Here is a 20,065-nt window from a genome sequence, read left to right as displayed (position 1 = left end):
ACTGTTGGAGCGCTGCCTGGGGGATGTCGAGATGAGAAATTGATTGTTGTTCACTTCTTTTCCCGCAGGAGGGTTCGAGGGGCCGGCCTAGCTCCAATGTTAACGCGGATTTCCTGCCGCTGGAGCGGTTGAGGATCCGAACCCCACTACACCCAGTCGAAGTGGAAAGATTAGAAATTAGTCAGAGCCGTCGTATTCGGTATTCATGGTTACAACAGCACTATATAATTGTTAATTATTGTATTATAGCATATTATATTCTAATAATAAAAATATTAGTCGTAATAATGATCTTACTTGAGATCAACAATAGGATAATAGAGGAAACGTTAAATAACAAAATAAAGAATGCCTTGGCTGGGTAAGTCTGTTTCGATGTTAAAAATTATACGAATAACTTTTTTTTCCAACCGTTCATTCGTTTCATTCACCTTATTCCCTTTTTTTATTATTATTATTATTTTTTTTTATTTCTTATCCATGTCAAACTAACTTTGAGGTTGGGGCGGTGTCTCGCTTTCGATATACCGCGGCTCTTTATATATCCTTATCTGATTAATTGCGAGAAACCGTTTCAACTTAGTTCCCGGGGAAACTTGCGATTAGGAATCGCAAATGACAGAGAGCCAGGTCCGACCCTAGACTAACCTCACCCTGTCTCAACTTACTGGCTTTGACAGAATCTGTCAAGTGATCAAAACGTTTCTTTCCCAACTCGCCTACTCACGCACCGATCTGCAAACTCTTATCTCTCGTTGACCACATCCTCCCACATTTTCACTCTGATGTGCAGATATCAAGAAGCTCTAAAACTAGAACAATTTTTCACACCTTTCAAATTGGAGCGTTCATTATGTTGAGACTTTAAATGCTACCGCATGACCGTTTGAATCACAAGGGGATCATGTTAATACGCGAAGCGCTGCATTTCGTTACTGCGATACATATTTGCTCATTTTCTTGTTACAGGCATAAACCGGAATCGATAGATGTCAAAATAGCTGACTTTGATGGAGTTTTGTTCCACATTTCCAATGTTGGAGGCGACAAAACCAAAATTAGAGTACGTATTCTGTCAGTCAATGACGAATACTTAAATCGTATCGTTGCCAAACTAGTCCACATGCAAATATTTCTGCACTCCCATTTTATCCGTATCTTTATTCCACACAGATTAGTATCTCGCTCAAGTTTTACATGCAGTTGCAAGAACATGGTGCTGACGAATTGCTCAAACGCGAGTATGGCCCTTTACTTACTACCGAAGAGGATGGTGAGTTGCAATTTTTCCAGAGTAATGATTTGTTTAAAATCCACGGTGCTGATTGTTACTCTTGTTCCTTTATTTTGTTTTAGCAAAAAATCTTCTGGCATATTGCCTTTGATTAAAAAAAAAAAAAAAAAAAAAAAAAGACTAATATTGTGGACTAATTTCTATCTCTTTGGATGTTTTCCTGTACATCAAAGCTCACTTGATATTCTACGCTTTGCAGTGCCCTGTGAATGAATATAACAAATTATTTATCTTCTTTCCAAGGATACAATGTGTCGTTGCTGATAGATTTAGAGAACTTGCCCGAGGATTGGGAAGCGTTGGTCAAAAATGTTGGCCTGCTGAAAAGGCACTGTTTTGCAAGTGTATTTGAAAAATATTTTGACTTCCAAGAAGCAGGCGAGGAAGGCCATAAAAGAGCAGTAATACAATATCGAGATCAGGAAACACTGTGAGTATCGTAATAAAATGTAACACCATTTTTGCTTTAGTTGAAACCAAGTTCGTTGAGTCAGAAGAAATTCATTTTCCTCCTATTTCCAGGTACGTAGAGGCCAAAAGTGACAGAGTAACCGTGGTATTTAGTACAGTGTTCAAAGATGAAGATGACATAGTTATCGGCAAAGTGTTTCTACAAGAACTCAAGGAAGGGAGACGGGCGAGTCACACCGCGCCACAAGTCCTCTTCAGTCATCGGGAGCCACCATTGGAGCTTCAAGATTCTGACGCGGCGGTCGGCGATAATGTGGGTTACATTACTTTTGGTAAGTACTTTTCGAAATGCTTTTCTAAGTGCTCGTTACTTATCATTCGACAACTTATTATATGCCTTTTATGGCAGTGCTGTTCCCGCGACACACGAATCGGGAGGCCCGTGACAACACCATCGACCTGATTCACATGTTCAGAGATTACCTGCATTACCACATCAAATGCAGCAAGGCGTACATACACTCAAGAATGCGTGCCAAGACCTCAGATTTCCTCAAAGTACTAAACCGCGCGAGACCCGAGCCTAAAAACATCGAAAAGAAAACCATAACGTGAGTATAAATTACAGTACTTGACAAAAAATCGCTAGCAATTGTTTACCTAGAATTCTGACCCGTAATTGCGACCCTCTTTGCTAATTTTTTTTTCACTTATTTTTGTCTTCTTGCAGAGGTCGAACGTTCATTAGGAAGGAATGAGCCTACGAGTCAATCGATAATGTTAATACTAATTAAAACAGAGATGAACGAGGGACGTTCAATTACCTTGTGTCGTCATCTAAGGTCCACGAATACAAAAACAAAAAGATGATTCGTCCTTGAAGCGACGGTCCCGTTTAATAAAATTAGTAAGCCAAGAGCTTCCCATCCCACAGAGCCCGAGTTTATGCTATAGTATTTGGCTATACAGGCTAGACAGGCGATAGTTTGAGTGTACAACAATTCGTAGTAGATTCTTGTAATTTTTGTTTGTGTAATCCGTTAATATTTACAATTTCGTCTTTAACTATTAATTAATTATTGCCATCGTACCTTCTACTGCATTTAACATGCCTAACTTCGAGTAATTTCTTGTGTATAAGTACTTTTCAATGCATTTCTTTTTCAATAATTTAACTAAAGATATTTACAATAACCTTTACTAAACTTTTAGTTTCTCATTTTGAGCCAACTTATTCTGATGTATGAACATATTTAATTTAAAACTAATTTTACAACAGCACCCTAGTTCGAACTAGCAACGTTAATGATAAGTGTTCAGTCTTAACGTAGTTGAAATAGTGCATTTCAAAATCAGAATTTGAACGAGGAAATTTTAAACACCTTGACTCATATTCAAAATGAAATTGAGCAAAAAAAATAGGAAGTCGAATACGTGACGTTTGGGACATTTGAGTTGGAATATTTGAGTTACAAAATTCTGCAATAATATTCATCATCACGATGATCTTTCCAATTGCAGAAAGCAAAACTTGTTCCTGACTATTGTAAAGAAGGTATTTTTTTTTTTTGCATATCGAAACCTTTTCTCATACGTCAGCACTACTCGCTAGTCATTTAGACAAAGTAGCATCCAAGTTGTTGCGATCAAAGTGACGGTGTGTGGGAACTGTTTGAAAATTCGCTATTTTCAGTGGTTTCATTTTAATCAAACTACATGACTATCCTGTATCGCACAAACGCTCTGACGTCTCTAGCTCCTGTTTAGGAAAACTCTGTAATGAAATACGGACTAGTGACGCCAGGTAATATTGGAACTGGAAAAAATGTTGTGGTTTACCCTGATCCTATCTACTGTAATTATAAAATTATGAAATTGAAAACAGAAACTAGTACATAATCTAAGAACAGAAAGCTTCAGACCGAAAACAAACGATAACAGATAATCAAGAAATTTAACAAATAAAAAAATGAAGTGGATACCGTTAAACGACGTAGTTTTTTGCGTCGTACCCGCGTAACATAGTACATTGTTTTTGTAACAAATGATTATTTTTATTTCCAATCTTTACCTATTATTATTATATAATAATTATTATTATAAGGTAATAAAAACAATATTACAAATAACGAAATGCAGTGCAAAACAAACAAATAATATTTAGCCCCTTTTTAAGTTCGCTAATACTTTCCAATGACGACATAAACTTAATAATGGCAATAATAACTCTCTCCTCGGAGTCACGGAGATATTGATCTTTGATCAAAGAATAGGTTGAATCATGCGAAGCAGTAAATTAGGGAGTGCCAGTTGGAAATATTCATTAGTAGCCATGCCACACCCTCCATGCCACTCAACTTGATCACAAACCCATTCTACATTTTCAGTGAGATAGGATTTTTCGTCTGGAATACACTGAACTAAATACCCCCGTGCAACAACTGTGCCAACTAATAGAACACTTTTCAACGAATTTTATTTTTGTAAAAGAAAATAAAGTCCTCTGCCAGGGGTTTTTCCGTGCAGATAGTTATTCACTTACCAATTTAAGCAGCCAAGATTTTGTTAAGATATATCGACACAATGTAACGAAGACCCAGTGTATTATGTGAACAGATAGAAAATTGACCCGAATTTTCAATGGACAAAGAAACAAATTTGACAATGCCAAGCTCCGCTTCCTCGACGTTGACCGTGCCACCCTGTTCTCCGAACGAAGTGCCGATAAAGCATGGAGACTGTGGCGACGGTGGCGTGAACGAATGGCTCGAAGACGAAACCGTGGCTGGTTTTCGGGTATGGCAATTAGCTGGAATGGTTCTCTCCGTTTTGTTAACTATCATAATAGCATTGTGCTGCTGCATAAGATTCAGAGTTCCTCGGACGAAGCAGGAGATCGAGGCTGACTATATTAGGAACAAAATAACAAGGCGGTTCAGGAAAGAATTAACAAATATAAATAACGAAGAGATGGACGAAATGGACTTGAAACGAGGTAACAAAACAGTCAAATCACTTGGTCATACATTGCCTTATTAATAAAATAACGTTTTCTTAACTCAGCTCTGGACAGAGTACGAGCGAGATTTGATGCCGAGACTGAGTTGCAGAGACAACAGAAAGAAGTGACGTACGATGAGCCGACGCGTGGATTCAGAGCAAGAGTAAATGCTATTTTGCACGGAGTGCATTTGCGACTTGCCCGAAACGAGCCAAGGGAATTGAGCAATGTGATTTAAAAAATTTGCTCCCAAGAAGATTCTACGTCGACGAAAAATTGCTGTACAGATTATTGCAAAACAGTATAAATAATAAGAGTAGTGTAAATTTTCTACAATTACAACTTTTGATCTTGGAAGAAATGGGTACAAATTTAAAAGCCAGAACGGATTGTCAGAGTAAATATAATCTTTATTTTAAAGATAGAATACACAAATTATTTTCTGTTAATTTAATTCACATGCAATAATAATAATAATAATAATTAACCGCTAATAATAATGATAGCATTCCTCTAATTATTAATTCTCACTGTTTTTTTTTTTATTCTTATTTTAAAATTCAGAGCTGTCGATTTTTCGAATCGAAAACCTAGTTGGTTGATAGCTTGTTTTGAGATTACGATTAAGAATATAATGGCTAGTCGCCGACCGTTGCGTTACCAGTATTTTAAGTTTCAACATAGAGTTTTCATCGGTCGCTACTACTATGACATATTGACTATTTTTTACTGGAAGTAGCATCAGTGTTATTAGTTATTTTGTGTTTTCAGTGATTTCAGAGACAAAGAGAGCAGAATATAACGCCAATGTAGGCATTTCGTTTGACGAATCTCTCCTGCTGTCAAATGCGAATAGGTGTCGTTAAAAGGTGATAAAAAAAATATTATCATAATAATTGAGAGAAATGTAAGGTAATAATTATTGTAGTTAAATGAAAAAATAGAATAAACGTAGAAAACAAAAAAAAATACATGTCAAACCGCCAGTCTAAGTCTATTGTCGGGTAGAATATGTTTTGTATGGATTACCGTCTGCTTTGGTACGCTAACAGAAGACAAGCTTAAATTTATCCTAACGACCACACAATACGGTACAATACAATCATCGTTTTACTTCCAATTCACGAATGACATACTCATATGATTAATGCTCAGACATCGCATGCTCTCTTACATCCACTGGAATGACTAACGAGTAGAAAAACTGGGCCGTTATCTACAATTCATGAAATGATATCTTCTATATTTCATCTTAATTTGACAAGTACAGTTGACAATGAAACTTACTCGAGTTAAAACTAACATGGCAAGGGACTGCAGATCAAGACTCTATAAATTAAGTAAGCAATATGAAATCTAAAAACAAAAAATTAAATGCCCTTTTCAAACATCGTAGATAGTCATCGCGTATACTAAAACTACGATTAAGGACTAGATTCCTATTTACCTGTCAAATCCCTTGCCATTTTCATCCATATCAGGTTTTTTTTTTTTTTACTACTAAACAAGCATTCTTGAGTCGACTAGTCGTAAAAGCTCTGAAAGTTTTTGTAACAACGTTGATATAAGAAATCGTGTCTATAGAGAAAAGGTGAAAAAAAATAAATAAATAAAAGTTACCAAATCTTGCACCCGGAATTCGTTCATAAGGGCATAAAATTGTGGCATAGCTGACTGAAGGAGCAAATAATTAGGTATGACAATTTCAATAATAGGAAGCATCATTCCAAAAGCACTTGCTCGTTTTTGGGGACACGATTCATAAGTTTTTTATTTATTTATTTTTTCTTTGTTATTATTATTAAAATGCTGACGGCGTTATTACTTCGTTACACTAATTTACTCCTTCCTACAATAAAGAATTATTACAATAAAGAATTATCTCCAGTAGTCACTTCTGTACCCTGTGATTTCTATAACTTTTATAATTATAAAAATAATTAACAGGTAGATATAGATATGGATATATATATATATGTAGTTATATACATATATGTGTGTGTGTATACATAAACATATGTATATAAATAAATATAAGAGGAACAAAAAAGACTATAAGAACCTTTGCGCGCAAGACATATTATACATAATATTTCAACAGTTTTAAAACGGAAAACTAACTCATCATTTACATCCGGTCTCTTTGATACGAACTGCATTTACTAACTAGTTACAACATTATCTAGTTTTAACAGTTATTTACTTGTTACGACATGCACTGATGATTCGACAAGTTCTCTTTTCTTTTACTCGTACATATTACTTGTTGTTGTTTTTTTTATTTTTTTTTTTTATTTATGCTTCAACTTTTTTTTGCTTACTCGATACGATACCATTGTTATCCAGATAATCAGACTAAGAATAATTTTATTAGTTTAAAATGTAATATACCACGTTATAATTTTATCATGGCATGCAATAATATGGAATATACCGTGAGCACAGAATTATTATATTAGATACACATTTGCAGTTATCTCTTTGTTGCTGATACTGCTCATTTTTCATACATATAACGAGGTATTCGGCGATTAACAGAATTGTTTGAATCAAGATAGAGTAAAAAAATTACTCTACACATCGACAATTTTTTCTCACTTGCATTACAGTTTCTTCAAATAGCATTAAGAAATTGAAATTGTCAAGGTGCGATATTATATTCAATCGATATATACTAACTGCTTTGCTTAGTAAGATAAACTTTTCGACGCATCAGTGATTAGCTGCACGTTATTACATGTAGGAACAAAATATTTCATGATCAAAAGAATGTTACCTCTTTGTTACAGAAAATGAACATTATCATCGTAAACAATGTCCTGAGAACGATGCATTTATAATTTACATCTGACTACATAAATTCCGTGCTCGGTAGACGTGGAGCCCTGGCTCAGGATTAAGAGACACGTGACGATGAGACAGGCTTCGTCTACTTGGCGAGGACTGAGTGCTAACTAGGAGGTAATAGGTTTCAAACGAATTGACAAATTACCTTTTAATTCGACCAAACAATGCGTGTTGTTCGCCTCAATTGCGATAATTTGTCCCTTTAGGCGTGCCTTCACGAAATTTTGTTACGCCACCATGAGAATTTCATCTTAGGACTCAGATACTGAAAACTGACAAGCGTCAGGGGGATGAGAGACAGAATCGGTAAGAAATTCCCACAGCTATGTGCTTTGGGTTCGTCTTCCTGAGCCGGCGTTACTCTTACGCGTTCCTGTTTGTGACATGGAGTTGAATATGGGTACGGCGTGGAGAGAGGATTGCAGGTAATGTGTACCTCTTCTTCATTCCATTTAAATTTAGTATCATTCGGAGAAGAGATTTCTTTCGATGTATCGTTTTCATCGGGCGAATAACATCTTGAATATTCAAAAATTTCGGACCGTGCAATATCTGTTGAAAAACTGCGCGCCTGATGAATTATTTTTTTCTCATTCAGATCTTCCTGGGATTTCACCGAAGCCTTGCGATAGACTTTTGAGCGAGCTGCCGATTTATTTGACGCTTGTGTTACGGTGGGAATAAAAGCTGGCATATTGCCGTTTGTGGGTCGTGGAATTGTCGCCGGAGATCTTGACGACTGTTTTGCAGACTGTGGTGAGAGATATTTTATTCTTGTTGACTGATTAGTGCCTTTATATCTACTCGTAGGATACGTATTGTTAGGCTTTGGGATTGAGGATAAGTTATGGATGGGACTGGCGAATGAAGATTCTTTTGCCTTGCATGTCTGATGCGAATGGCAGACAAGCGAGGCGTCGATGAACCCTCAGCTTGGGAATTTTGAGTAGAATGCACAAGTTAGGTCATAATTTTTGAAACGACAGTACTGTACATCGTGGCACAGCCAGTCCCCACCAAAACTCAGCTTATCGGCCTGATCTAGTTCCTTAGGAGTATCAATGGCGACGGATTCCTTGTTCGCAAATACGGTTACGACAAATTTACCAGGTTTAAACGTATCCAGCACACGACAAATCACTTCGTTGTAAGACGCTTGTGGAATGTTGCTCTCAAACGACACGTAGGAAAAATCTGGCTCTGGTGTTATGTGAATTGTCATGTAACATCCCTGCAACAACGTTCCTTGTGATTTAATTTCAAACTTGTCGTAGACAAGTAACGACAATGAATGAGGGAACAATTGGCATGCGCAACTAGCAATGAAAATCAATTTTACGTTACATTCTTTTAAGCGAGTGTCGCAAACCTTCAAAGCTTGTCGGTTTACAGACATGAATAACGACTGGGTAAATAATACTCACTTCGGGCAGTTCTGGAGTGCCCTAAATCAAAAAAAAATATATGTCAGAAAATTTGTTCAGTCAGGCCTTTTCGCATTCATTGAAAAGAACGTTTATTTTTTAAACTATTTGACTAGCGCATTGTAAAAAATTAAATAATGAAACATAAACAACTTATAAAAACGTCAATCAAACTTACACTTTTCATTACGCCATTCATGGAATATCCGCAAGGCTCAAACAAGAAGTCGTCGATGACCATGTTCGGAATAAGTTTTTCAATTCCTGACTTGACAGTCGCTTCAGCAGCAGATGAGCAAACGTCCCTCGTGAATATAGACATTACTTCTGAGTCCAAGTGTGTCATCAGAATTTCCAACGTTTGATCTGGGTCGCTCTTCGTCTGTGAGCATTTTTCTTTGTTCAAAGTGTATAAGTACCAGCAATCCGTGTCCACTGATCCGAGACAGTAGGCTTCGCCGTCTGAAAATAAAGTTAGTACTGAGTAGCGCACGTGCCAGGGCTTGGAATAAAGGAAAGTTGATAAATAGGTGATCAGGATTTCAGGACGATAAACACAAAAGTATAAGTTTACCCACCTTCGAAGAAGGTGTCGAGTAGAGCAACTTCTTCTTCGAAAGCTTGATGCGGCGAAATCTGAAGCTCGGGTCTCTTGTAGTTTTTGCGTGAGTAAAAGACATCCTAAAGTATAGAAAATGATAAGATTAATTCAGGTTGTTGTTTTTCTTTTTTCTTTTTGTGACCAACTCTATACGTGTACGTGCTTCAATTTTCAAACATAGCATCGTTAATTATGATAACGCAATATAAGCCGCAATTAAGAGTGACCTCAACTCCATACCCTTTGGTATTCTAAGAAATTAGTGTAAATTTGCTCGTTGGTCTAAATTTAAACGAAAATAAAAACAGCGGCGATTCTACGATGATAATATTCAAAATGTATATGTAGGAGGAATCGGTGTATTCAGTTTTGTTTATTTTTCTCATCATACGCAAAAAGAGCATATTACTATGCTTCTAAGAATTTATCATGGGTTTGGGGTGATCATCTGAACAGGAGTAACATTATCCTATTCAAATAGAGAGTTGGGTACAGCACCTAGAACACAGGGAGATTATACATTTGAGATAATGAAGTACATCGACGATGCTATCTTATAATGCAGAATGGGTGAAGTTGTTCGTATGTAGTTTTTTTTATATATACAGAAAGGTTTTGGTGCGGCTAGCAGAGATCAATAAACCAACGGGTACGCCAGCAACCTTTGACTTATACGTACGCTTCACTTAGCCGTGCACTAGGTCAAGTTATATAGCTAAGTATATCCACCTACACGATGCAAGGAAAATTACAACTCTTCCCAATATTTCAAGTTTATTTTTCTTTCCTGAGCCGGGTGCGATACGGATGACAATGTTTCCTAAAGCGTGCTCGAATTGGAATGAGAAACACAGACGCATAGTCAATTATACGATCATGGTAAAATTATTGACGAAACAAATGAAATTACTGTTACTGATGGGACGTGATGATAGTGATACTGATGACAATCGGGCAGCTGGAAAATATTTTTTCGAATTTAATCCGAGCCATTGATAGAATCGTTAGATCGGACGTCAACTCACCTCGACTTCATCAAATCCTGTATATTGTTCGACAAGGCTCAGAAGCGGCTCCAAGCATTGGAGGGGAGTCGTGGTTCCGCAGGTCTTTAGGATCAATCGTCTCTTTGATACGAACATACTGCTTTCGCTGTAACGATTAATATAAATCTTCAATATATTATTTTAACATCAATTTTAACGTTCTAAGGTCTGTAGCTTTGTTTTTCATCATTCAATATTATTTCTTAGACGATTTAATAGCTTAACGGGCGGTTCGTAGGCTTGAGGATACATAAGTGGCAACATAAAAACCTTATTGTTTGATGATTTATTACAGTTACACGCATCCTTGCCACTCAATGGAATTGCTAAGAGAGTCACGATGAATTGACTCAGGAAAATCATAGCGACAATTTTATTTACAGCGATGGTAAATTGCGCCTAAGCTACCAGTAATCATCTAACTACACGAATAACACAGATTTGTCTGGACGCTTGTCTGTCAAATTAAACAAGATATATTTCTGTAATGATGTTTTGATTTCAAAACGCGTAATAGTTCTCATTTCAAAACAACAGTTTGGTGGCAATGACATTCAAAGTCTGTCTACATCTAGCGACGGGTAGGTTTGTCTACATCTAGCGACGGGTAGGTTTATGCTAAAAATAAATTCTCTCTTTGGAAGCCAAGTATGTTCTTTAATGCTTACTCCATCATCAATGGTATGTCGAGTTACGCTATACTTCCGTGTTAATATAAATACACAGGCGAAACTGTATAGAATGTAGACAAGCTTTGCAGATAAAAACATTTAAAAAAATTATCACGATCGATTGTAAAGTTTTGTTAATAAAAATTTTTGGCAATCCTGCTCTCAAATATTCTGTAAAGATTAATTGACTAGAAAAACTTTAAATACCGCAGTAAATAGATGATGTTTATACAAATAATCCACATTACTAATTGATCAAGATTATCTTGAACAAATTTTGTGTATATCAATATAACAATCGTTAAAGCTATTCATCTTTTACAGCTAGGACGAAGACAATTTAAGGCTGCAAAATGTGTATATAAAGAGATCTACTCGGCAAACTCTGTTGGATCAATGTCCAACCCTGGCCTGTGTGAGAATAGAGAGCCTGTTATCTGCTGTGAGATCATGCCAAGAAGAGAGATAAAAGTGCACAGGGTCATTATCAGAGTATAAATAATAGCAAGTTTGTTCAAGCAACGGTCATTCATCCAGACCTTATTGCAGGCATTGTCTTATACAGAAGCAAAGTCCAAAATGTTAGGAATTCTGTGAAATGAATCATCGTTTGTGAAAAATATGAAAATTAGGACACAAATAAGATAACTGCAGATCTCAGCGGTACTCGACAAATGAACAGGTAAGGAGTAATCTTGCATCGAGTGGGTGATTTGTGGAAGGAGAAATATCGCGTTAACGACTGTACCGTGGGAGCGGATGGCAGGCGCAACCTTTACCCTCACCACCTGGTATTGATCTCTGCAATATAACGGCCCATCAAAGTCCTTAAGACTAGGTATCGTCTCCCAGTTCCCAATTTTTCAATTTGATTCGTATTAAAATGCAGGATTTTGATTAGTCAACTAGCAGATGATTAAAAAGAAAGTCTCAGGAATAAGTCATCCATATACCAAATGATGCGTGTTATATAATGACTCAAAAGTAATAAAATAATGCTGAACAAGTTGATTAGGGCACTTTGTTCTGGATCATGAATAAAACAAGTTGAAGATAAAAATGAATGTGCTACATCGATTGAATTTTGAAGTATTTGAGCCACGAGTAAATCGACTTCTTCTTATTAATTAAATGCTGATGATTGATTTGAGAATTTTTGTAAATCGTAGGAAATACAAGAGTTGGATCAGAATTGTAAAGAACTTGTAACAAAGAAATGGTTGTAAATGATGTAGGGTTATCGATCGTTTACTATAAACTGCGACCTGTGGCGTCTGATTCGATAAAGCGATGTGCTAACCATTCGCTAAAAGCGTGTAATTGGATGGACACGTGGTCCAACTTCTGGAGACACAAGCAGAATCGAGACAGATAAGCTGAGCATAACTCAATAAATAAAATGCCTTCTTCTATCAGTAAAAATAATTTCTATATTTTTATAAACGACGAGATTTGGACATTAAGTTGAGAGGTGGTTTCTCATTAGTGTAGGAGAAGAAGATTATAATCAAGACCTACAATACGGATGCACGTGTTTGAGATAGAATCGCTTAAGGTTGAGCCACAGATGTCGTATTACAATTCTGATTCAGCAAAAAAAATGTAATTTAATATCCTGCAAGAAGAGATTATCAAAAGTGCTGATCGTTGACGACTAATCTATCTGACTGGAGATTCTCGCGGTTATCTGAAATATGTGCTATGGTTTGACCTCCATTCAAGCAGCGCGTAATAGTCTTCGCTATCAAATAAATGATACGATTTATTTGGAGCAAATTTGTTAACGAATATTTTTCTTTTTGGGCTGACTAAAATTAATATATAATCCATTGCTACAGCTGTGCAATTTCGTCTGAATGTGAAAATTGGTAATATAGATATCCGGTAAATGATAGGTTCAAAAAAGTTTTATTTCCGATTTCTTTATTAATACACATAATTTCATTGCTAGTTTCACTTAATAATAAACTTTGCGTGTTTGTATGTACATACACGTTTCACGCTGAGGCGACATACTATATTAGTTCTGATAAGAGGATATTTAAAGATTTTACTTCAAGTCGCGATATCGTAAATTCTGTAAATTATTGCCATTCTCGGTTCATTTTTTTAATCTCTTGACGTCTTCGTTTAATCTATTAGGAACTCGCGTAGGCTGTTAACCGGTCAAAATTAATTAATTTGATGCGATAATTCGACAGAAACTCGATCGCAAACCTCGAAAGATTTCTAGCTTGAACTGCGCTTTTTAACTGTGTAACTATGCTACCAGAACTACGAATACGAGGATAAATTACAAATCGCTGCGTATATTCGTCCGGGAACCGTAATTCGTACGATAACCGGACGAATAGTTACTCCAATTACAAAACGACGAATCGTGTCGATGGATAATTGAAATTCAAACAAACGGAAGCGAGGTAATCGATCGCGTGGATCGATAGCAAACGACATTCGAGACGATTCGCGGAGAAACAAAAAACAATCGCGTCGTGTGTTTTCTCCATCCCGAGCAACTCCACTGGCCGAATTAGTAATCAGAGAAAAGAATCCAAGGAAGATACTGACAGAGCAATTCCGCGTTTCTCTGGCTGAAATTACAATCGTCGACCATCGTATTATATATCGAATTTCTAGACGCGTGCATTTAGGTGGCGTTGCGCGATTAACCTGTTGAAAAACATCGGCCCATTTGTCTCTTGTAATTTTCCACTCTTGGCCTGCAGGGCGCGCCCACAGAATCAGCTGTACAGTTCGTTTTGAATATTCTCGAAGTTCAAACGGCGGGAATCGAATGCTGTCAACTGGATCCTCCAACTCTCTGTCCTTTGATTGATACGCGTTTTTCGTCCATTGTCAGATAACGAACGCTGGTAAGATAAGGAAAAGAAAAAAAAAGGTCGGATTCTTCTCGCGCGAGAGTATATCGATTACGATTTCGTCTTTCGCGCTCGAATTGCATACCGGCGTTTCTCTTTTTTTTCCCCGGCCTTCTTTTTTTTCCATCATTTGCCCCTGATCGTAACAAACAATCGAACGCAGCTTCACGTTCTTGCACGCCGTTTTGTTATCCGAGTAACGAGATCAAATTACCACGAGAAAAACGCGCCCGTTGAGCGATTATTAACTGGTTTTTCTCTTTCTTAATCAACCCGAACGAAGGATACCTAAATCGTGAATAAAAACAATTCTAAGGCGCTTAGTCTAATAACGTGAAACTAGCAATAATACACTTTGCAATATACGCCAAAGAGTGCGACGGAATATAATCGGATGACTTTTTTTTTGTTTAAACTGCAATGTGTTGATATAAACCAGTGTGTATAATTACCTCAACACGTACGCGTCGACTTGATCGTTCTGACAGAAGCTGATTATCTCGCATCGGACGATTTTCAAAAGATTCTCCCATTTTTGCCTGTGAATAATAATAAAAAGTGAATTAGTGAATTTCGAATCTACCACAGTGTAAAGAAGAATTTATGTTCGCGACGTTTTTGTTCTTTCGCCTTTTATCACAGTACCGTCACAATTATTTCGCTGCAACGTTATACGGATACAAATAAACCGAGTAAAACATCAAATAATCAATAGACTCATTCGAATTCGCGTGTTAAACTAGAAATATAACAATTACATATCACCCGTGCGTTTTGTGCAATAATATATAATTGGTTCTATAACGAAACGTGTGTGCATTGTGCAAAGGAATTTGCGAAAGTGTATGGATGTGAATCGCACTGATCACGCTTGTACGCGATTGTGGAAAATATGCTGCCGGTTATGTGACGAGGAGAGCCGATTGTAAGAATTATAACAAAACGCCATGGACGGTGTGTACTATACGTATCGGTGAGTCCAACCCCCTTTTTTTTCAACTGAAATTTGTTAATTTCAACAAACATATTTCAGAGGTATTATTTTTAACGTTTGGTAAAGCGAATTTAACAGTCGATGTTATAGTCGTATGAGACTGTCTCTAGTGTATACACGAATACATACATAGTATAAAAATGGTGAGATGTATAGATTTTTGCCCCGTAAACCGGGTAACAATCTTGCACACAGTTGGGGAGGGAATCGATTACGCAGCGCGCAAAAAAGGTGGAAAGATGCGGTAAGACAGCGGGCTATAAGTGAAAAATGGGTGAAACTTTGAATATAGTCACAGGCAAAGGGAAAGAGGAAATACATTGGCAGAGGAGAAATTTGCGCTACTGTAGTTTTGCCATAATTTCTAGCGCTCTTGGGACTTTGAACGGTTAATTTACACATCGTTTTATAGCAACAGAGAATCGCAAGATGCTCGACGTGTGTGCATGATAAATATGATGAAGTAACAGAGAGGGGAAAGTGAAGCGCGAGTAGCGCGTGAAAATTGGCAAGAAAAAATTACGTCAGAGTGAATTTTTGCGAACTGTGACAGCGAGTGGAGCGTGTGCGTTATCTGCGCGTATTATTATATTGTACACGTTATGTACGAAACTCCATGTCGTTAGACGGGTGCCGAGGCATCGCGACGCCAGTCGTTTCTGCAAAGGGCTGATCAGCGATATTCCGTAATATTATTTTGCAGTTGATGATTCGTGGTTATACTTACCGAGGTATGTTGCGAAGATCACGCTGTTTGTCCGAGCCGTCCTCGGTACTCGTGAACCAAATTTCAAGGAGCTTTTCGACCCCCTCGAAAAACTGCACACCGCTATGATCGGCAGGACTGCCAGTCCGGATCTCCGTATTAGCCGCCATCCTTCCCTCCGGAAAGCGTAAAGTTAATAAGTATGTATATTTTAGTTGATATTTATCGTCGGAACAATCAGAGACGAGAGTCAATTCGCCGTTCTCGATATTCGACGAGATTATCTACTTTCAATGGCTCAGAGACCGCTCCGTAAAAATGACCACCGGCTTCACCAACGGACTTTGCAAAACTGAAATAAAAAAGAGCAACAAAACGCTCGATTATTCCTCTCTCTCTACACCGCAGCTATACGCCAACGATTATCCCCCAATCATCGCCCTCCGCCAATCCTGGCCCGAGTTTTAACTGCGCGCGCATTTTCCTCGGCGCAATATTCGAACCGCCGTTCAACAATGGCGAATAATGAACTTTGCCTCGAGTTCTCCTCCCTGTTGGGTTTATTATCGCCCTCATTTAAACTTGTCCTTGCTTTTTTCCCTTACGTATGCATGTGTTTTTTTTTACTCCCGCTTTGAACGGATGGCGCTACTTCTAATTTTTTGCATACACACAAATTACATGCGACTTGTGTTATCTTCTAGTTATTTTTTTTCCTCCGCGTGCCAAATAGTTCAGGTCACATACTTTTATGAACTTGGCTTCTCTCGTTCTCTGAAATGCGTCTCTACGTTGTGAAAAACTGATTACGCCTAATGCGTAACGAACTATTCTTTCTTATCTTGTTATTCAAGGCTTTTAATATCAGGTCGCAGTCAAACTAAAAAGAGAATAGACGATACATCGACTGATATAGAGAGGGGAGTTGAAGATTTAGTTTTTTTTATTCAACCGTTACACGATTATGTACATAGTTTCAGTTCCGTTGAAATAGATCGTTGTAATCATAGATGGTGTAAAATTAATTAATAGTTCCGCAATTGATTAACTTATTTCATTATCGCAATTAACCTGACGGTTTTCTCGATTTTAAGTTGACTCTCTTATTCCTCGAATATTTTCCTCTCTTCTGAGGTGGCGCCGTTCTCTTGTTCTTAGTCATTTTCTTTGTACTTACCAAAGCCTCCTCGTCCATAGGTTCAATTATTTTACCCAACCTTGTCTTTACGTTGGGTTCGATTAACCTTTTAAACGCGTTTTCTGGTACAAAAGTTCTGCCTATGGGTGCGCGAATGCTGGCTTCAAAGTCCTTGACACTGGTGAATGGGAACGGTAGTTCGTTCACTTGATGCTCCTTTATCTTAGGATCCTTCTCCTCGATAATGATCACATCTCCTTTATTTTCGTCGCGGCGAGGGGCGTCCTTGGGAAATTTGAGTATGAATCTCCTCTTCTTGCGCGACGATACTGATTGCAGATTTTTCCCACCCCAGGAACCCCAACCGGGTAAAGTGAGGTCCAAACTTTCGGGTAGCGATTTCTTCACCTCGTCGCTTTTTTCCTGTCTGAATTCGTCCACCACATCGTCGTCCGCGAACGCTTCGCTTATCAAATTATGCCTTTCGTCATCCATCGCTTCGTCGACTTCGCTGTCATCCAGCCCCTCGTCCCCGCCTGTAACCACGTCTGGCATTTGCGTCTTAAGATATTTTGGTCTTACGTTTATGAACTTATTCGGATCTATTTCCGCCTCTTTAGGTTTAGCCTCGACTCCCGTGCTTCTGGTGATGGCCAGCTTCCGAAGCTCCTCCCTTTCGTCATTCTTTGCAGAATCGCCTCTTCCCACCGATTCTACCATCTGTTCGTCGATTATCGGCCGCTGTTTCTGATTCTTGAAACCAAGATCTGGCTCGTATTCTTTCGTCGATCTCTTCTTTCGCTCGTCTACTTCTTGTTTTACACCGCGAGACAAGGCTTCTCTCATATTGTTTAATTTTTCACTACATTTTTCGATCGTATTAGCTGTGACGGTGTCGAATATTTCATCAATTTCTATACCAGGTGATGGGGTCACAATCCAAAGCGAAGTACCTGCTGCTTCAACCCTTTGGTTAAATTTTCTCTTGTTGGGCGATTTGTTTCTTTTTTTATTCGCAGATTTTGTCGCCAGAGTTTCAGCATCTTTTCGTTTTTTCTTCATTAGCTCTAATGGCTTTTCAACGAGCTCTTCTTTATCTACGAGGAATAATTGTGAGAATTACTAATGATGAAAGTAGCTACTGTGAAAAAAAAAAAATTTCCATGCCATTATATACAAGGTGAAAAACAAAATAGATCACCTTGACTATCATTTCCTGATTCATCTTCAGAGCCATCGTCAAACATTAGTTCCGGATTTTCTACAATAATTTCCTCTACCGGATTCAACGTCGCGGGCTGATCTTTGATCTGTGGAACCTCAAAAGTATTCGCGACTTCCGACCGTGTTTCCGGCAGCCCATTTGTGCCGTTAACTTCCTTACTTTCCTTCGATTTTTGTTCCTCATTCTTTGCGTCCCAGTACTTTCTATAGCCACTTATAAACTGATCAATTTCCGATTGATTTTTAATGTTGTTTGTCCAAGGATTCTCTTTCTCGCTTTCGGTCAGAGGTTTGACGCCTGTGTCTTCCTCATCCTCGTCATCCTCTTCAGCTTCATTATTTCTAAGTTTCTGAGTTAACTCCCTGCTGATCGAGAGCTGTTGAGCCAAGTCCTGGCGACTCTGCAATGTAAACAAAATTCAAAACCAAATCCTTGTAAATATTGCTCGGCTTGCTTACCTCTTTGTCGTATTTGGCTCTGATTTGCTTGTTCTTGGCCCATTGTCCGGTGCTCTTATGCCTCAGAGTCATCCTTTCCTGCGCCCTGGATTTCTCCAATAGTTCAAGTTTGGCTAAAGCAGCCTCTGGATCAGTCTTTTGGAGCTCCTCAAATTCCTTAAGCTGCTGTTTCGTTTTCTGCTTTCTTTCAATACGATGAAATTTCTTGCTCTTTATTTTATTTTGGCGATGAGCCTTCGCCTCTCTGTATGACTGAAAAAAAAAAAAAAATGCTCGTCGATTGTTTCTATACGTTTGAAATTTATGAAGAGTATCCGCAAATCTCACCTGCTGTGCTCTAAACCTTGCCGTTTCTTGTCTCCTCTCTATAATCTGTTCCAGACTCATAGGTGCCTCATTCTCCCGTTCCTCATCGTGTTTTTTTTTAACAGGTTCTAGTGCCGCCAGTTCCATTTCCAGTTCTGACTGAATCTTGAAACGCTTAAGAAACTCGTTGGAAGTTTCTAGCCGCATGCCACCCTGTTTCAGAGGAAAGTGGAGATGCTCGGCTGTTCGATTTCTCGATACAATGCTGTCCCATTTTCCCAGCTCTTTCTTCACATTCTCAAAACCAACGGACCTTTTTATCTGAAAAGAAAACAAATCACGGTTATTGATCAGTGGCAGAAGTCCGGTGCGAAGATTAACGGCGTTGTCGAGCAACCTACTCTGGCAGCGGCCGGTTTCTCGAGCGGCTTTGACAGCGTCCTGGACTTTCTCTGGGTTGCTCTGAGCTTCCGGCTGATATCCGCATGGGTCGCACGACTGCCCAGAGCCTTGGCGAGGTCTCGTAGGTGAACCGCATTTCCACGACCGACGCCGCTCTGCACCAAGTGAAACTCCGAGACCTCAAGACTCGGCTCGCTTCTCTCGGCCTTTCTCACCCTGAAACGTAAAACAGAATCTTTGTCAAACAAGGAAAACGTCAAAGACGTTCACTTAACCTCAAAAACAAAATCTAACCTCTGTCCCTTGTCGAGCTGTGTAACGGCTTCCAGTAGCTTCGAATGACTTTCGGAGACCTCGTGGTCGCTTCCGCCCTCGAATTCGTAATCGCTCATAATTGAGGTGAGTTTTTTTTTTTTTTACGCTACTGCTATCCGCACGCATTCGTAACCCGCGTGGATTGATCGGTTAACTCCAAATTTGAGGTTAGGGTTGTGTATTTTACATGCTCCGTGTGCGCGCCTTGTTTGGCTCTGTTTTCATCGAAGCGGCGGTAAAAATGCAGCCCTGTGATTGGCTCCAGGTTTCGACGGCTCACTGCGCAGGCGAATCACCGCAGTTTGCAGCCAATCACAGCGTTCCATTTTCCTGGTCACCGCCGCATC

The 20,065-nt window shown here is 38.5% G+C and overlaps 4 protein-coding genes across 6 annotated transcripts; 2 read left to right on the top strand and 2 right to left on the bottom strand.

Moving 5' to 3' along the window:
* Positions 1-141: 141 nt before the first annotated feature.
* LOC124178040 (actin-related protein 2/3 complex subunit 2) lies at positions 142-2,564 on the top strand. Its single transcript, XM_046561122.1, has 7 exons — positions 142-361; positions 970-1,063; positions 1,174-1,273; positions 1,538-1,724; positions 1,817-2,037; positions 2,115-2,316; positions 2,436-2,564. The coding sequence occupies exons 1-7, from the start codon at positions 288-290 to the stop codon at positions 2,461-2,463; spliced, it is 906 nt and encodes a 301-aa protein (XP_046417078.1). The 5' UTR covers positions 142-287; the 3' UTR covers positions 2,464-2,564.
* Positions 2,565-3,840: 1,276 nt separating this feature from the next.
* Positions 3,841-5,898, top strand: LOC124178043 (transmembrane inner ear expressed protein). The gene is made up of 2 exons (XM_046561131.1): positions 3,841-4,700; positions 4,769-5,898. Exons 1-2 carry the CDS (start codon positions 4,346-4,348, stop codon positions 4,942-4,944), a joined length of 531 nt encoding a protein of 176 aa, XP_046417087.1. The 5' UTR covers positions 3,841-4,345; the 3' UTR covers positions 4,945-5,898.
* Positions 5,899-8,252: 2,354 nt separating this feature from the next.
* LOC124178039 (S-adenosylmethionine decarboxylase proenzyme) lies at positions 8,253-16,234 on the bottom strand. 3 transcript variants are annotated; one of them, XM_046561119.1, is made up of 7 exons: positions 15,896-16,233; positions 14,627-14,713; positions 10,604-10,730; positions 9,556-9,658; positions 9,156-9,439; positions 8,978-8,998; positions 8,253-8,784 (listed from the first exon to the last, which is right to left on the bottom strand). In XM_046561119.1, exons 1-7 carry the CDS (start codon positions 16,042-16,044, stop codon positions 8,482-8,484), a joined length of 1,074 nt encoding a protein of 357 aa, XP_046417075.1. In that variant the 5' UTR covers positions 16,045-16,233; the 3' UTR covers positions 8,253-8,481. The 3 variants fall into 3 exon arrangements, with proteins under 3 accessions (XP_046417075.1, XP_046417076.1, XP_046417077.1); XM_046561121.1 differs by having other exon boundaries at positions 8,581-8,784; positions 8,923-8,998; positions 15,896-16,234; XM_046561120.1 differs by lacking the exon at positions 8,978-8,998 and having other exon boundaries at positions 15,896-16,234.
* A 568-nt stretch (positions 16,235-16,802) lies between these two features.
* LOC124177754 (U3 small nucleolar RNA-associated protein 14 homolog A) lies at positions 16,803-19,942 on the bottom strand. Its single transcript, XM_046560522.1, has 6 exons — positions 19,698-19,942; positions 19,403-19,619; positions 19,023-19,322; positions 18,696-18,947; positions 18,214-18,637; positions 16,803-18,109 (listed from the first exon to the last, which is right to left on the bottom strand). Exons 1-6 carry the CDS (start codon positions 19,793-19,795, stop codon positions 16,941-16,943), a joined length of 2,460 nt encoding a protein of 819 aa, XP_046416478.1. The 5' UTR covers positions 19,796-19,942; the 3' UTR covers positions 16,803-16,940.
* Between the last annotated feature and the right edge of the window lie 123 nt (positions 19,943-20,065).

This window comes from Neodiprion fabricii, chromosome 3, assembly GCF_021155785.1.
Source record: "Neodiprion fabricii isolate iyNeoFabr1 chromosome 3, iyNeoFabr1.1, whole genome shotgun sequence".
Lineage (NCBI taxonomy): Eukaryota > Metazoa > Arthropoda > Insecta > Hymenoptera > Diprionidae > Neodiprion > Neodiprion fabricii.
This window is presented reverse-complemented; position numbering and strand designations above follow the sequence as displayed.

What these genes read in the sequence shown, in the direction of transcription:
- LOC124178040 (XM_046561122.1), top strand. Translation starts at nt 288, where the DNA reads ATGATCTTACTTGAGATCAACAATAGGATAATAGAGGAAACGTTAAAT. An exon ending in GCGACAAAACCAAAATTAGA is followed by an intron (nt 1,064 to 1,173) that starts GTACGTATTCTG and finishes TATTCCACACAG; the next exon opens with ATTAGTATCTCGCTCAAGTT. An exon ending in ACTTACTACCGAAGAGGATG is followed by an intron (nt 1,274 to 1,537) that starts GTGAGTTGCAAT and finishes CTTCTTTCCAAG; the next exon opens with GATACAATGTGTCGTTGCTG.
- LOC124178043 (XM_046561131.1), top strand. Translation starts at nt 4,346, where the DNA reads ATGGACAAAGAAACAAATTTGACAATGCCAAGCTCCGCTTCCTCGACG. An exon ending in CGAAATGGACTTGAAACGAG is followed by an intron (nt 4,701 to 4,768) that starts GTAACAAAACAG and finishes TTCTTAACTCAG; the next exon opens with CTCTGGACAGAGTACGAGCG.
- LOC124178039 (XM_046561119.1), bottom strand. Translation starts at nt 16,044, where the DNA reads ATGGCGGCTAATACGGAGATCCGGACTGGCAGTCCTGCCGATCATAGC. An exon ending in GATCTTCGCAACATACCTCG is followed by an intron (nt 14,714 to 15,895) that starts GTAAGTATAACC and finishes TATTATTCACAG; the next exon opens with GCAAAAATGGGAGAATCTTT. An exon ending in TGAATGGCGTAATGAAAAGT is followed by an intron (nt 8,999 to 9,155) that starts GTAAGTTTGATT and finishes TTTTTGATTTAG; the next exon opens with GGCACTCCAGAACTGCCCGA.
- LOC124177754 (XM_046560522.1), bottom strand. Translation starts at nt 19,795, where the DNA reads ATGAGCGATTACGAATTCGAGGGCGGAAGCGACCACGAGGTCTCCGAA. An exon ending in CAGCTCGACAAGGGACAGAG is followed by an intron (nt 19,620 to 19,697) that starts GTTAGATTTTGT and finishes TTTACGTTTCAG; the next exon opens with GGTGAGAAAGGCCGAGAGAA. An exon ending in AGAAACCGGCCGCTGCCAGA is followed by an intron (nt 19,323 to 19,402) that starts GTAGGTTGCTCG and finishes TTTTCTTTTCAG; the next exon opens with ATAAAAAGGTCCGTTGGTTT.